Source organism: Rana temporaria, chromosome 5, assembly GCF_905171775.1.
Source record: "Rana temporaria chromosome 5, aRanTem1.1, whole genome shotgun sequence".
In the NCBI taxonomy this organism is placed as follows: Eukaryota; Metazoa; Chordata; class Amphibia; order Anura; family Ranidae; genus Rana; species Rana temporaria.
In genome coordinates, this window is record NC_053493.1 from 168,493,355 (window position 1) to 168,511,285 (window position 17,931).

Sequence of the window (17,931 nt, forward strand, 5' to 3'; positions counted from 1 at the left end):
ATATCAAAGCGAGCAATTTAAGATACATAAGTACGTGAAAAGTTGCAATCTGTTTACCTTTCAATTCCATACACATATGAAACAGCAATTACTTCAAAAAATGCAACTATAAGAAGTGTCAAGGAACCTGTAAAGGTGTCAAAAATTTGAAGCCAATAATTTCCAGATCTCATTGTAAAAATAAGAGAAAGTCCAAACGATATCAAGCAGATTAAGCCTAGAGGAGATAAAAAACAGAGGCATTAAAGCCTTATTATAAACTTGTCAACTTCCAAGTCAATTGATGATGAGCTGCAATAGGTCTACCAAAGTATAGTTTGCAAGGATCAGTCCAATTTTTCGAGGGGGAATGTAGAAAGACACAGAAAGGGATCTCAGACTAAAGGCCCTTACACATGATACGAAAATTATAAGTAAAATTTTGTGCGACTAACAATCTGCCGATATTCGGATTGTTCGTATGGTGCTTTCGACAGCCGATTCTGTCTTTTGTCAGACAACAGCTGGATGTGCAGACTATAACATTTTTGACTCAATGTCCGATTTACATTTAATTAGTACTGTTTTCGTACGACAAAGATCGTATGAGCAAGATAACGCATGCTCAGAAACAAAAGAACACATACAAAACATTTCAACACATTACGTCACTTCTGAAGTTGTTATCTGTCGTACGAAAATGTTCGTATTGTTAGTAACCTCTTTATTTTCGTGAAATCCCTGCTGTTCTTGCTAGCCCTCTTGCTTTCCTATTAACAATTGACCACACTAAGCAGGAGAATACACAGTGGTCAGTTCTCTAGCTACCCTGGGAACTCAGAGTAGTTTCCTCCAATGATCAGACTTGTCCCCCCCCCCCCACTGCACAGCTGGTCACTGGGAAGCTCAGTGTGCTGCTACTTTTCCTCTCCTCCAGCACTGATACAGTTGAGAACATAGGGAATATGATCACGTATATAATTTTTTTTATAAATACCTTCTTTCTCTTTTATATATCTATAGAAAAATGTTTTGCCTTTCATTTCCATATTATACTGAATGGGTTGTGTTTTACAAGGTGGTCATTTATAATCACTTTAACCACTTGCCGACCTTTTGGGAGGGCATCCAGGGAGGTCCTTCAGAACCCCCGCTTCCCACGCGCCCCCTGGAGCACGCACACTGTCTGTGATAGCCGGGTCTTCCAGATCTGTGTAAAGGGCCAATGACAGCGGCCCTTTACCAATGATGAAGTAATCACTTGCAAAACAAGCCGGCGCATATGCGCTTCAACTCCTCCCCTCTCCTCACACCGATCGGTACAGCATGTGAGGAGAGGATGGAGTCGATGCAGCAGCGCTTGTGGGCTGAATGTGAAGTGCCGCCCACAGCGCTGATCTGTGCCCATTCAGCCTCATCCATGCCTCATTTATGCTTATTCATGCCCAGCCATGCTCATTTTTTGCCCAGCCATGCTCATCCATGCCCAGCCATGCTCATCTGTGCCCAGCAAAGGTCATTCATGCCCATCCATCCTCATCCATGCTCATCCATGCCCAGCCATCATGCCCATCTGTGCTCATCTATGCCCAACCAGGCTCATCAATGCTCATTCATGCCCAGCCATGCTCATCTGACTGTGCCCATCCATGCTCATCCATGCCCAGCCATGACACAATCATGCTCATCTATGCCCAGATCGTGCCACATCAGTGCTCATCCATGCCACATCAGTACTCATCCATGCCACATCTATACCACATCCATGCCATATCAGTACTCACCTGTGCCACATACATGCCACATCAGCGCTCATCTGTGCCACATACATGCCACATCAGTACTCATCCGTGCCACATCCATCCCGCATCAGTACTCATCCATGCCACATCCATGCCACATCAGTGCTCATCCTTGCCACATCAATGCTCAGAAGACTCATTTAGCCGGATTCACGTAGATCGGCGCATCTCTGAGAGGCAAGTGCAGTATTCACAAAGCACTCGCTCCCAAACTTGCGCCGGCTTAATGTAAATTGGCCAGCGTAAGCCTGCCTTATTCAAAGTAGGAAGGTAGTGGGCGTGATACATTTAAATTAACCGTGACCCCATGTAAATGAAGGGGCAAACGAACGGCGCATGCGTGCGCATGCTCAGAATCACGTCGCATATACTCCCTAAGATACGACGGCTCAATGCCTACGACGTGAAAGTAACCTACGCCCAGCCCCATTCACGTACCACTTACGTAAACGACGTAAAATACGACGGCTGTTCCCTGGTCCATACCCTAACATGACTTACCCCTACTTTATGTGGAATAACTTTACGCCGGACGTACGTCTTACGTAAACGGCGTAGACTACTGCGACGGGCGTAAGTACGTTTGTGAATCGGCGTATCTTGGTCATTTACATATTCGACGCGTAAATCAATGTAAGTGCCCCTTGCGGCCAGCGTAAATATGCGCCCAAGATACGACGGGGTAGGAGACTTACGTCGGTCATATGAAGCCAAAATTCAGGCGTATCTTGTTTGCTGAATAAGGCGCATAGATACGACTGCGCATCCGTGGACTTACGCGGCGTATCAGAAGATACGTCGGCGTAAGTCCTTTCTGAATCCGGGCCATTGTGTCTTGTAGATTATACATTGGGGTGTTTTCTTTCCAAAATGGGGTCATTTTGTGGGCGTTTCCATATTTCTGGTGCTCCAGGGCCTTCAAAAGTGTAATAGGTAGTCAAGAAATTATGGGCCAGATCCTCAAAAGAGATACTCCGACTTAAGTGCTGTTCAGTCTGTGTGTAACTTTGGAAACGATCCTCAAAAGGCTTTTTCCAAAGTTACACAGAAGATCCGGCATGTGTAATTGATTTACACTGCCTAATTTTAGGATGCAGTACCGCATCCGCCGCTGGGGGCATTTCGAGTCGAAATGCCGTTGCTAGTATGCAAATTAGCACTTAAGGCGATCCACAAAGCTTTCTAGCTTCTTTTTTGCGCCGTAAGTGTTATTTTGCAAGTGTAAAATTAGGGCTCGTTTTACAAAGTGTAAAGTTAGTCACACCTTGTAAAGGCCCATTGCAGCGACGGCATTTGGTATGCTTTCCCGAGGGAGAACTCCACGTCAATTTGTAAAAAACAAAACCGGCATGGGTTCCCCCCCAGGAGCATACCAGGCCCTTAGGTCTGGTATGGGTTGTAAGGGGACCCCCCCTACGCCGAAAAATTGACGTAGGGGGTCCCCCTACAATCCATACCAGACCCGTATCCAAAGCACGCTACCCGGCCGGCCAGGAAGGGAGTGGGGACGAGCGAGCGCCCCCCCCCTCCTGAGCCGTGCCAGGCCGCGTGCCCTCAACATGGGGGGGTTGGGTGCTCTGGGGCAGGGGGGCGCACTGCGGGCCCCCCCACCCCAGAGCACCCTGTCCCCATGTTGATGAGGACAGGACCTCTTCCCGACAACCCTTGCCATTGGTTGTCGGGGTCTGCGGGCGGAGGCTTATCGGAATCTGGGAGTCCCCTTTAATAAGGGGGCCCCCAGATACCGGCCCCCCACCCTAAGTGAATGGATATGGGGTACATCGTACCCCTATCCATTCACCTGGAGGCAAAAAGTAAAAGTTAATAAACACACAACACAAGGCTTTTTAAAATATTTTATTATTCTGCTCCGGACGCCCCCCCTGTCTTCGTTATTAGCTCAATTACCAGGGGGGGCTTCTTCTTCCGCTCTCCGGGGGTCTTCTTCCACTCTCCGGGGGTCTTCCGCTCTCCGGGGGGGCTTCTCCGGACTCCGGGGGGGCTTCTCCGGACTCCGGGGGGCTTCTTCCATCTTCTCCCCTCTTCCGCTCTTGACTCGGCGAACCCCGGTTCTTCTGCAGCTCTCCGGTGCCTTCTTCTTCAGCGCTGGCTGCCTGCTATCTTTGTGTGTTAGCTCGATTTCAAACAGGCAGCCGGCGCGGTCTTCTGTGGCGTCAGGGTCTTCTGGTCTTCTGTTCTTCCGATGTTGTCTCGTCGCCTGTTGTCGCTGTAATGATGGAAGCGCGCCTTGCATCCCATTTATATAGGCATCACCGTCCCATCATGCTCCGGCAGGTACCCACGTGGTGGGTGCCTACCCACGTGCACCCACCACGTGGGTACCTACCGGAGCATGATGGGACGGTGATGCCTATATAAATGGGATGCAAGGCGCGCTTCCATCATTACAGCGACAACAGGCCACGAGACAACATCGGAAGAACAGAAGACCAGAAGACCCTGGCGTCACAGAAGACCGCGCCGGCTGCCTGTTTGAAATCGAGCTAACACACAAAGATAGCAGGCAGCCAGCGCTGAAGAAGAAGGCACCGGAGAGCTGCAGAAGAACCGGGGGGTTCGCCGAGTCAAGAGCGGAAGAGGGGAGAAGATGGAAGAAGCCCCCCGGAGTCCGGAGAAGCCCCCCCGGAGTCCGGAGAAGCCCCCCCGGAGAGCGGAAGACCCCCGGAGAGTGGAAGAAGACCCCCGGAGAGCGGAAGAAGAAGCCCCCCCTGGTAATTGAGCTAATAACGAAGACAGGGGGGGCGTCCGGAGCAGAATAATAAAATATTTTAAAAAGCCTTGTGTTGTGTGTTTATTAACTTTTACTTTTTGCCTCCAGGTGAATGGATAGGGGTACGATGTACCCCATATCCATTCACTTAGGGTGGGGGGCCGGTATCTGGGGGCCCCCTTATTAAAGGGGACTCCCAGATTCCGATAAGCCTCCGCCCGCAGACCCCGACAACCAATGGCAAGGGTTGTCGGGAAGAGGTCCTGTCCTCATCAACATGGGGACAGGGTGCTCTGGGGTGGGGGGGCCCGCAGTGCGCCCCCCTGCCCCAGAGCACCCAACCCCCCCATGTTGAGGGCACGCGGCCTGGCACGGCTCAGGAGGGGGGGGGGGCGCTCGCTCGTCCCCACTCCCTTCCTGGCCGGCCGGGTACCGTGCTTTGGATACGGGTCTGGTATGGATTGTAGGGGGACCCCCTACGTCAATTTTTCGGCGTGGGGGGGTCTCCTTACAACCCATGCCAGACCTAAGGACCTGGTATGCTCCTGGGGGGGGAACCCATGCCGGTTTTTTCTTTGAAAATTGGCATGGAGTTCTCCCTCAGGAATGCATGCCGCTGTCATTTTTTTTTTCCCCGACGCAACTTTAAGCCGTCGCGATCCTCAAAACTCGGCGTAACGTAACTTCGCGCATGCGCAGTACGGCCGACGCGCATGCGCAGTACGGCCGGCGCGGGAGCGCGCCTCATTTAAATGGGACTCGCCCCATTTGAATAGGAACGCCTTGCGCCGGCGGAATTTTAGTTACACAGCCTGAAATTTCTAGATAAGTGCTTTGTGGATCAGGCACTTAGGTAGAAACTTTAAGCCAGTGTAACTTAAATTGGATTTTTTAAGTTACGTCAGGTTTTTGTGGATCTGGCCCTAAATGTGCAATTTTTGTCCCTAGAACACCTGCTTATGTCCTGCATGTTGGACCTCTGTATGTGCCAAGGCTGTAAAAAAAGTCTCACATGTGTGCTATCGCCATACTCAGGAGGAGCAGCAAAATGTGTTTTGGGGTGTCATTTGTGGTATGCAAAGGTCTTGTGAGAGAAATAACCTGTTAATATGACATTTTGTGTGTGGGGGAATAAACATTTTTTTTTGCAAAGAATTGTGGAAAAACTTAAAAAAACTCACCATGTCTCCTACTAAATACTTTTGGAATGTCTGCTTTCTAAAAAGGGGTCATTTGGGGGGTATTTGTACTTTTTTGGCATGTTAGGGTCTCAAGAAATTAGATAGGCCGTCAGTATATCAGGTGTGATCAATTTTTAGTGATTGGCACCATAGCTTGTAGACTCTCTAACTTTCACACAGACCAAATAATTTACACAAATGTTGGTTATTTTTACCATAGATATGTAGCACTATAAATATCGTCCAAAATTTATGAAAATAAATTACTAATTTGAAAATTTTTATAATGTTAAAATTTTTACTATATTTTCGGTCTTTTTTTATTTATAGCGCAAAAAAAAAAAAAAAACAACTCAGTGGTGATTGAATACCGCCAAAAGAAAGCTCTAATTGGGTCAAGCAGAGCTGTCATAGTTCTGATCAGCCTTCCATATAGCAGCTGCAAAGCTGCATGGGGAGGTCTTTAACCGCTTGCCGACCAGCCGCCGTATAACAGTTATACGGCGGCAGGTTGGCTCGGCTGCGCGAGATCACGTAGCTATTCGTCATCTCGCGATTCAGCCAATAGGGGGCGCGTGCGCCGCCTGCTCACCCCTGGTCCTGACGCATGTGCCCGGCGGGTGCGATCACCGCCGGGCACCTGCGATCGCTCGTTACAGAGCGAGAACCGGGAGCTGTGTGTGTAAACACACAGCTCCCGGTCCTGTCAGGGGGAGAAATACCTGATCATCTGTTCATACAATGTATGAACAGTGATCAGTCATTTCCCCAAGTCAGTCCCACCCCCCCTTCAGTTAGAACACACACAGGGAACATAATTAACCCCTTCCTTGCCTCCTAGTGTTAACCCCTTCCCTGCCAGTGGCATTTTTATAGTAATCAATGCATTTTTAGAGCACTGATCGCTATAAAAATGCCAATGGGCCCAAAAATGTGTCAAAAGTGTCCGAAGTGTCCGCCACAAGGTCGCAGTACCCATAAAAATGGCTGATCGCCGCCATTACTAGTAAAAGAAAAATATTAATAAAAATGCCATAAAAATATGCCCTATTTTGTAGACGCTATAACTTTTGCGCAAACCAATCAATAAACGCTTACTGCACATTTTTTTACGAAAAATATGTAGGAGAATACGTATCGGCCTAAACTGAGGAAAAAAAAAGTTTTTTTTATATATTTTTGGGGATATTTATTACAGCAAAAAGTAAAAAAAATATTATTTTTTTTTCAAAATTGACGATCTATTTTTGTTTATAGCGCAAAAAATAAAAACCGCAGAGGTGATCAAATACAACCAAAAGAAAGCTCTATTTGTGGGAAAAAAAGGACGCCAATTTTGTTTGGAAGCCACGTCGCAGTGCCGAATCGCAAAAAGTGGCCCGGTCATTGACAAGCAATATGGTCCGGGGCTGAAGTGGTTAATCAGCCCCACTGATTGTTTTGTATTTATATACACACACACACACCAATGTTTTGAATTTTGATTTTAAACTGAATGGGTTGTTTTATAAGTTAAGAGTTCACATATACTTTAAAGGGGTTGTAAAGGAAAACATGTTTTTCCCTAAATAGCTTCCTTTACCTTAGTGCAGTCCTCCTTCACTTACCTCATCCTTCCATTTTGCTTTTAAATGTCCTTATTTCTTCTGAGAAATCCTCACTTCCTGTTCTTCTGTCTGTAACTACACACAGTAATGCAAGGCTTTCTCCCTGGTGTGGAGAAAGCCTCTTGAGGGGGGAGGGGGCGAGCAGGAGTGTCAGGTAGCCCACTAACACACAGCTCCTTTCTCTATCTGCAAAGTAGAGAGTGTCCTGACTTGCCTGCTTGCCCCCTCCCCCCTCAAGAGGCTTTCTCCACACCAGGGAGAAAGCCTCCCATTATGGTGGTGAGTTACAGACAGAAGAACAGGAAGTGAGGATTTCTCAGAAGAAATAAGGACATTTAAAAGCAAAATAGAAGGATGAGGTAAGTGAAGGAGGACTGCACTAAGGTAAAGGAAGCTGTTTAGGGAAAAAAAATCCTTTACAACCCCTTTAAGGGTACCTTTAAATAAAAGTGCTGAACTGATATGTGGAAGACAATTTTAGAGAAGATATGAAACTTTTAAGAAGCTTTGGCAACAATGTGAAAAGGCATATGCAGCATTGTTGCCATTGTAGACCACATACCCTACCTTTGTTCACTGCAGGACAAACTGCATTGAAATATATAATGGATGACACAATGCACTTTTAGAAAAAACATATATCGTGTCTATTTCATAAATTTACCTGAAATAGCCTCCACTGGAACAGACTTTGGAAATATTTTAAGGTCCAATATAGGTGTCAGTACTCCCTCCACGTTTCCAAACATTGAAGACAGACCAAGGGTAAATAACATTATGAAGAAGAGAACAGCCCACACTTGGGAACCTGGCATTTGAATAATTGCTTCAGTAAAGACAATGAATGCCAAACCAGTGCCAGAAACGCTCTACAAGAGAAAAAATATTCTATATTATACAGGTAGATACTGATCATACTGATTCCTAATGGAATGCTTAGAAAGTAAGGTGGCAAGAGACACAAATGCTTGTTCTTCTCCTTGTGCCCCTACTACATCTTTCTCTCTCTCCATGACTCCAGACTAGGTCTCTGGACATTCTGGGCCAGATTCACATAGAATCCGGCTACGCTGCGGCGGCGTAACGTATCCCATTTACGTTACACCGCCGCAAGTTTACAGCGTAAGTGCTTGATTCACAAAGCACTTGCCTGTAAACTTGCAGAGGCGTAGTGTAAATCCGCCCGGCGCAAGCCCACCTAATTCAAATGGGGCGGGCACTATTTAAATTAGGCGCGTTCCCGTGCCGAACGTACTGCGCATGTTCCGTCCCTAAAATTACCCAACGTGCATTGCGCTAAATGACGTCGCAAGGACGTCATTGGTTTCGACGTTAACGTAAATGGCGTCCAGTGCAATTCACGGACGACTTACGCAAACGACGTGAATTTTCAAATTTCGACGCGGGAACGACGGCCATACTTAACATTGGCTAGACCACCTAGAGGGCAGCCTTAGTTTTACGCCGCGTATCTCGACGGAAACAACGTAAATTTAGAGCGACGGGCAAAGCATACGTTGGTGAATCGGCGTAACTAGTCATTTGCATATTCTACGCCGACCGCAATGGAATCGCCACCTAGCGGTCGGCCTAGAATTGCAGCCTAAGATCCGACAGTGTAAGTCAATTACACCTGTCGGATCTTTGTGAGATCTATGCGTAACCTGATTCTATGAATCAGGCGCATAGTTACGACGGGCGGATCTCAGAGATACGACGGCGTATCAGAAGATACGCCGTTGTATCTCTTTTGTGAATCTGGCCCTCTGTGTCACAAAATCAAAAATCAAAGTCTCATTATGCGGGGAACCAGTCACTAGTGAAGGGGTCAAGCATAACAACCCTCACCAGAATATCCATCACTCTTGCCATGTCACCCTTTTCCTGGCTGATTGGATACTTAAGCAAGTGACACAAACACTGTAGTCCTTTGCAAAGGCAAGATAGCCTCCTTAGGACAGCTTCTCTGCTCATTAGACCTATGTACTGTATCTTCTCTAACTGTCCTCTGTTTTAAGCCCGGTTCTTTGGATATACCTTTAATGCACATCTTTGAAGACTTCAGACAATGCAATTTAAAGGAACAATAAAGATTTTTTTTCACTGAAGTAGTTAAATTAGATATTTGAACAATACTTGTGTAGCCAAAGTTAGCTATTATGCTCACAAGTTAGAGACATATTCTGTGTTGTTACTGCAGCGTTGGCTTCCTCTAGTGTTTACTGGACTCTATGTTTGAATTTCCTTTCTTGCTGTGTAAGGATATAGAGCAAAGCATCATGGGATGTGTAGTTCAGAATGCTGAAGTGACTCTACCAGCAGGACTGATCTGAACTACAGGGAACAGAATGCTGAGTAAACCGAACAGACTGCTAGGAGATGATATAAAAGGTGCTGGTGCGGCCTAGATCGTTCTCTCTGGACACCGTTTTGACTCTGCCAGCAAGAGGTCTGTGTGACAGGGCGTTTGCTGATGATTTGCGGCCTACACATCGGGGAGCCGGATAGCTACACCCAGAGGGATCTCTGCGGACAGCATTGATCTTCAATGCAGTGGACCGGAGGGTGTTCTGTGTCATCCAGAGGCACCTGCAATTCAGGATCCAGTGAGCTGCAGCGTGGGGTGGCGTCCGCCATTACAAAAAAGCAAAGACAAGACACAGAGAGAGTTCCGGCTGGAGTCTTCTCATCATTTATACAGTCATCTAATCCATCTGATATCCAGAGTAGTTAGCGGGCATAGCCCATGTTATAATTAAGAACACTGCTGTTAGACATCACCCACACAGTTTAGCAGGTGGTACTTGTAGTTCCACAGGAGTTGAATCCTCTTTTATAATGGACACAGCAAGCAGATGTCTGTGCTCAGTACACTTTACTGATTTCAGTAGTCACATTATATGACACCTTTAGGCTCATGAAATAAGAAAGTTGCATTAATACCAGGATAAATCACAGCTTTGCTAACCCTATTACAATTTGTCATTTTGGATTTCTTCTTTTACAACATAAAGAGGCTAGCTGAAGACATCTGGATTTCTTGGAATACCTTTCCTCTCCCTTTTTATAATTCTCTCCTCCCATCCACTCTATTGCATTGAACTGCAGAAGGGAGGATTCCTTTTGAATACAATATTGTTTAAACTGTTTATATTGTACAGGATTGCCAGCCGGTGGGTTGAGGAGATGGAAGGGAGACATCTGACACCTACAATACAGTGCCAGATGTTTACTCTCCTATCAACATAGGTTCTTGTATTGAGTTAATATTTGTATGTATTCACAATTAAGGGGCATTAACATTAATAGACTAAAAGTTGATATATACATGTATCTTGATAATACAGTAAACATATCTGAGTTGTTTGTTTAATATTGTGTGAGTCTCTACTACCACAGCTGGTGACATGACAGACCTGGGCTTGAACCTGGGACTTTTTATGTGTCTAGCGTCAACTCTTCCCACTGAGCTATCTGGGATGCTGGACAGCTCCCTGCCTGATCTGATGGACAATCCTATCTGATCCATTGGACAACTCTGCCTTGTGTCTTGATTGCTATTAAACCTTGAACTCCTTGCTCCTCCCATGAACTTCCTATAAAAACCTTGTTTCAGCACTACCTATTTGCCAGGTTATTGTGCCTTCTCAGCCAGTGCCTTGCTCTGGACTTCCCTGCTCCCATCTGTATTTTTTTACCACTTGTGATTGACCCTTGGCTTGTTACTTGACTACTCTACTGCCTGATCCCAACCTGCAACTGCTCGTTACCGACCTTTTGGCTTGTTTACTGACCATGCTGCTATTTAACCCTTATCTACTCATCTGCTACTGGACCCCGGCTTGCTCACACCCTGCTGGGGAAAACTCGAGGACTGCGACCTGGTACTAGCACGCAGCTAAATCCATCTCCACCATCAGGAGCTCTGGTGAACACTGGCTAGTATTTAGACTCTGCACCTCAGGTGAGCCTGTGTCATCGGCCAGAAGTGACTGCCTGTATACCTGTCCTGCAAGCCCGACGTCTGATCCTGACAGAATAACCTGGCCTAAAACATGGAAGCCGCTATAGCAAATGCCATGGCTCCTTTCAGGCAGCAAATTGCGAAGCTGCAGGAGTTTGGTGTCCCCTACCAAGAAAAATTTGCCGGACAGGAAAATGTGGTGAAAGGGAAACATGAAGAGATCCATGCTCTGCAAAAACAATTGCTGGACCTACTATCCCGAGATGACGCTAATGCACAAATGCCTCACCGACCCAAGTTTAAGGGTCATCGCCACCATTACAGATGTTTTCTTAACCAGTGTCACATATATTTCCAAATGCGAACTGCTGCGTTCATTTCTGAAAAACAGAAGGTAATGTTTGTTATCAACCTCCTGACTTTTGAGGCTGCGATGAATCAGGTTTTTGAGGATCCTAATCGCTGTGCTAATGCTGAAGCAAAGTTGCATAGTTTATGGCAGGGTAAACGTTCTGTTGCTGAGTACACAGCTGAATTTAGACGTTGGATCACAGATACCACTTGGATCCTAGCAGTGCAAAAAAGTTAGTACCGCCAAGGGCTTTCTGAACAGGTAAAAGATGAACTTGCCAGAGTGGAGACTCTTAATGATCCTGAGGCCTTCATCCAACTATGTATCCAAATTGATCAAAGACTTACAGAAAGGAGGAAGGAGAGACTGAGAATGTTTGGAAGTAATGGTGGCATGCGTTTTCCTGCTATTCAATTTGTTCAGAAGGATCCAAGAGTTTCTCCAGATTCTGACACAGCTGAACCTATGCAGGTTGATGCAATTTGGAGATCCATTTCTACTCAGGAGAAAGAGAGAAGGGGGTAGATCCTCGTACAATGGTGCATTATTGCACCAGGCGTAGCGTATCTAAGATACACTACGCCGCTGTAACTTACTTGGCTTTGTTTCGAATCCTTAACGAATTTGCGCTGTAAGTTACGGCGGCGTAGTGTATCTGTTGCGGCGTAAGGGCGCGGAATTCAAATAGGAGTGATAGGGGCGTGTTTTTTGTTAATACGTCGTGACCCGACGTAAACAGCGTTTTTTTAACTGCGCATGCGCCGTCCCTGGGGGTATCCCAGTGCGCATGCTCGAAATTAAACCGGAACCCGCCAATGCTTACAACGGTGACGTCATTCTACTCAAATTCCTATTCGAACGACTTACGCAAACAACGTAAAAAATTCAAAATTGTACGCGGAAAGGACGGCCATACTTAACATTGAGTACGCCTCAGTATAGCAGTTTTAACTTGACGCCGGAAAAAGCCGAACGCAAACGACGGAAAAAAAAGCGACGGGCCTGCGTACGTTCGTGGATCGCCGTAAATAGCTCATTTGCATACTCAACGCAGATTTCAATGGGAACACCACCTAGCGGTCGCCGAAAAATTGCATCTTAGATCCGACGGCGAACGAAGACGTACGCCTGTCGGATCGATACCAGATGCCGTCGCATCTTGTTTTGAGGATTCAAAACAAAGATACGACGCGGGAAATTTAAAATTACGCCGGCGTATCAGTAGATGTTTGACAGGGGGTTTGTTGACGATTTTCAGCCTACACATCGGGGAGCCGGATAGCTACGCCCAGAGGGATCTCTGTGGACAGCATCGCTCTTCAGCGCTGTGGACAGGAGGGTGTTCCATGTCCTCCGGAGGCATCTGCAATTCAGGATCCAGTGAGCTGCAGAGTGGCGCGACGGCCCCCATTACACAAAGCAAAGACAAGACACAGAAAGCCTGGCTGGAGTCTTCTCATCATTTATACAGTCATCTAATCCATCAGAGATCCAAAGTGGTGAGCGGGCTGCCCATGTTATAATTAAGGACACTGCTGTTAGATATCACCCACACAGTTTAGCAGGTGGTACTTGCAGTTCCACAGGAGTTGCATCCTCTTTTAACGGACACAGCAAGCAGATGCCTGTGCTCAGTACACCTTACTGATTTCAGTAGTCACATTTTATGACATCTTTAGGCTCATAAAATACGAAATTTGCACTAATACCAGGATAAATCACTGCTTTGCTAACTCTTTTACAATGTGTAATTTTGGATTTCTTCTTTTACAACATAAAGAGGCTAGCTGAAGACATCTGGATTTCTTGGAATACCTTTCCTCTCCCTTTTTATAATTCTCTCCTCCCATCAACTCTATTGCATTGAACTCCAGAAGAGTCATCCTTTTGAATACAATATTGTTTATACTGTTTATATTGTGCAGGATTGCGTCCTGTGGGTGGAGGAGATAGAAGGGAGACAGACATCTGACACCTACAATACAGTGCCAGATATTTACTCTCCAGTCAACCTGTTCACATAGATTCTTGTATTGAGTTAATATTTGTGTGTATTCACAATTAAGGGGCCTTTACATTAATATACTGTGTTTATTCTATAAGCATTTACATTTGGAACAAAGTTGATATATACAGTACATGTATCTTTTGTTTTGATATTACAGTACACATATCTGAGTTGTTACTTTAATATTGTGTGAGTCTTTATTTACTACCACAGCTGGTGACATGACAGAACCCAGGGTGTCAGAGGTAAGGGAGGACTTGCAGAGTCAAGGTAATCAGTGGGGTATAGAGTCTATTAGAAGCCCTTACGGGGTAATGCTACACTTGATAACATCTTCAACACATCCCTAACAAAGCTCTCTAAGTGCCCTTGAATATTGTGCCATGAGGTAGTCATACTTTGTTTAGGTAGTAAAATCCATACAAGAGTCCTTTCCAATGCAAGACTCCATAACTGGCAGTAAATCCACATGAGGTAGCAATAATTCATAAGTAACAGGTATTAGAAGTCCATAGGCTTCCTACCCCATTGGGAACCATGACTGGGCTCCCCCCAAGGGGTGGTACAAGCCAATAGACTAATGGCTACATTTTGGCAGACTTTCCCTTAAACAACCTCTCCAGGGCACCATGAGCCCCTATTTTCATGAAATGACCTGTAGGGGACAGTTACCTTCCTGAAAAGAGTGGAAAAACCTGGCCAGCAGCAATAACCCTTCCTTCTCAGAAACCACAAACTCACAGGTTAACCAAGGAGACAGTGTCATACGTTTACAATGGCTTTTGCACATAAATACAGTTGAAATAAGCATATACCACAACAGAAGAAAAACCTTTTAACACAAGACCATTTTGTAAGCACCTGCTTACAAGCTCGAGCTCCCAGCAGATCTAAAATATACAAATGAATGTAGCTAAGTATTGTTTTATAAGTCATTAAAACTATAATTTATAAGTACATCCAGTGTAAGAACCTGAACTAAAATTTGACTTGCTGTTAGCCTCTTGAAATCCTTTGTACAGCAGCACTAAGTCGTCATTCACACATTCACAAGGGCAAGTACAGCAAGATTGAGGTGTTTACGTACATGTCTGGAGCTGCTTGCAGGCTGCCTATACAATTGAATTGAGATGCAGCAGCTGTATGGGTATACCTGCACATCCCAGTTTGACAGGCCAGCAGGGAGAGCTGCATGGCCCCAAATGCAGACAGTGGCCCGGATTCTCGTACCTCGGCGCATAGTTATGCCGGCGTAGCGTATCGAATATACGCTACGCCGACGTAGCGCAGAGCGGCGAGCACAGTATTCGCAAAGCACTTGCTCCCAACGTTGCGCTAGCGTAATGTAAATTCTTCGGCGTAAGCCGGTCTAATTCAAAGTAGGTGGAGGTGGGCGTGATCCATTTAAATGAAGCGTGACCCCATGCAAATGATGGGCCGAACGAACGGCGCATGCGCCGTCCCGTGGAAGCATCCCAATGCGCATGCTCAGAATCACGTCGGAAATACTCCCTAAGATACGTCAAATCACTGTCTACGACGTGAACGTAACCTACGCCCAGCCATATTCACGTACTACTACGTAAACTACGTAAAATACGACGGCTGTTACCTGGTCCATACCTTAACATGACCTACACCTGTTTTATGAGGCTTAACTTTACGCCGGACGTACGACTTACGTAAACCGCGTATAAGAATGCGCCGGGCACAAGTACGTTCGTGAATCGGCGTATCTCACTCATTTGCATATTTCCAATGAGGCGGCCAACGTAAATATGCGCCCAAGATACGCCGGCGTAGGAAAGTTACGTCGGTCGGAGGAAGCCTATTTTCAGGCGTATCTAATTCTATGGGCACGGCGCATAGATACGACGGCGCACATTTACACTTACGCGGCGTATCTGTAGATACGTCGGCGTAAGTGCTACGTGAATCCAGGCCATAGTGTTTTCAAGGCCATGCATCCGCCCCTGCAGGCCTTTCAAACTTGGATGTGCCAGTATGTCCATACAGTGGCTGCATCTCCATTTGCTTTTAAAGGCTGCCTGCATGCCCAATCAAGCAGCTCCAGACATGTAAACAAATACCTCATACATGCTGTATGGGCCTCTGTGAATGAGACAGAGGCCCAGATTCAGATAGGAGATACGACGGCGTATCTCCTTTTTTTTTTTTTTTTTTTTTTTTTTTGTTCCGCCTCAGAGAACTATCAGGAGACTTAATCAATTTGCGTTCATTCGCAGTCTCCTTAGTTCACATCATGGTGGGAAACTTTTTTTTTTTTTTTGGTTATTTTGTTATTGCAAAAGTGCATTTAAATATATGTCAATAAATATACAAAAGAGAAAAAAAATACTTAAATATGTGAATGAATACATTAATTTCCCCTAGCCGAACAGACCCTCATCCTACCCTCATCCCTTAACCCCACCCTCCGCCCTCCCCTATCTCCGAAATTCTGTCTCGTATTGTATCTCTCTTTGCCCGTTATACTTCTTACACTATATCATCCTATCTATATACCGCGGTGAAAGTTTAAAATTAACCCAATCCTGCCATTTTAATTTAAATCCTCCTTCTCCTTCCTCTCCCATGAACCTGAGCTGTTCAGCATAATATATATCATTGATTCTGCAAAACCAGCTCCTCTCTGTTGGACTCATAGGGTCCTTCCATTGTTTGGGGATCAGACTCTTTGCTGCATCTAGTACGTGGGGAAGTAAAGTTCTCATGTACTGTTTGGTTGACATTTCTGTCCCGTGGAACAGACAGACCCATGGATCAGGAGGTATTTTAATTCCGGTTATCTCCTCAATTACTAATAATACGTTATTCCAGTATGTTTTAATTTTTGGACAGGTCCACCATATATGTGACATAGTACCCACTTCAAGACAGCCCCTCCAACAATATTTGGAGGTGTCATCTCGAAAACGGTGTGCTATGACCGGGGTTATATACCACCGTGCTAAACATTTGAAGTTCATTTCGATTAATGCACAGTTAGTTGAACTAGTATGCGTCTTTTTTAATATTTTCCTGACCTCTAACTCGGTTTTACCCGTTTCCAATTCCTCTTCCCATTTATTAATATAAGGAGGGAAACCGGGATCTTTCAATCCCATCAAAATTTTGTAAATTGAGGAGATCCCGCCTCTTCCTTTTGGTGCCAAACACAAACGCTCCAAAGGGAGCAGATTTCTATCTGACCTCGGGGGGAGGGGAAGGAATCTACAAAATGCGTCAGCTGCATATATCGCCACCAGTTCAGCTCAAACAATTCTTTTTTTTTACTTAATTCCTGGTAGGTAAGAATTTTGCCGTCTTTTAATATATCTTTTAATTGTGCATCTGGTTTTTTAATCCAGTTACCAAACAGGCCTATTTTCCCTGGTGCAAAAAAATTTGTGTCGAATAGAGGGATTAATGAGGAGTTAAAGCCCCATCTGTGCTTTTTGTGTGTCCTATCCCATATGGACATGGATGCCAATGTGATCATGTGCATGTGCGTATTTTGTTGTCTGAAATGTGGCGGTATCCAAATCTCTTTTCCTAACAGTGACTTGTTTGAGCAACTTTCTAATCTAACCCACCTTTTCTCATTGTTATCTCTAACCCAATCAACCACCCGTGCCATGTGAATAGCCGTGTAATATGTGTAGATATCAGGTACCCCCAAACCACCACGTTCCTTATCTCTAATTAATATTTCCATACTTATGCGCGTTTTTTTGCTCCGCCATATAAACCTATTTAATAACTGTTTTAATATTTTAAAGTAAGCACCCGGTAATACGATTGGTAACATTTGAATTTTATATAATATCTTAGGGAGAATAAACATTTTAAAACAATTTATTCTCCCTAGTAGAGATCTTTGTCTAGATGCAATTCTCTTTAAATCAATTTTAATATCATTTAATAACGGGATAAAATTCTGTAGGTAAATTAGCTCCGGGGATGCTGTGATATTAACTCCCAAATATTTTATCTCGATATCTTTCCAAATAAATGGAAACTCTTGCTTATATCTCCGTACGTCCTGTGCGTTCACGCTAATATTAAGGATTTCTGATTTTAGAGGATTGATTTTGAAATTTGACACATCTCCATACAATTTAAGAGTTTTTAATAGATTCGGGAGGGTTATAGTTGGATTCGTTATATATAATAAGATATCGTCGGCGAATGCTGCGAGTTTATGTTCCCCATCATTTGTTTGAATCCCCCTGATGTCCGGGTTATTTCTAATCCCGTCCAGCAATGGTTCCAAAGATAAGATAAATAAAAGAGGGGACAGGGGG

General features: G+C 45.1%; 1 protein-coding gene across 1 annotated transcript in view; it reads right to left on the bottom strand.

Moving 5' to 3' along the window:
* Nucleotides 1-17,931, bottom strand: part of LOC120940468 (sodium-dependent neutral amino acid transporter B(0)AT3-like) — a 172,498-nt gene that overhangs the window by 20,377 nt on the left and 134,190 nt on the right. Inside the window, exons 9-10 of the mRNA XM_040353349.1 lie at nt 7,965-8,169; nt 58-217 (exon numbers count right to left, since the gene is read on the bottom strand). Coding sequence (XP_040209283.1) covers nt 58-217; nt 7,965-8,169 — 365 coding nt within the window. The remainder of the gene's footprint in view (nt 1-57; nt 218-7,964; nt 8,170-17,931) is intronic.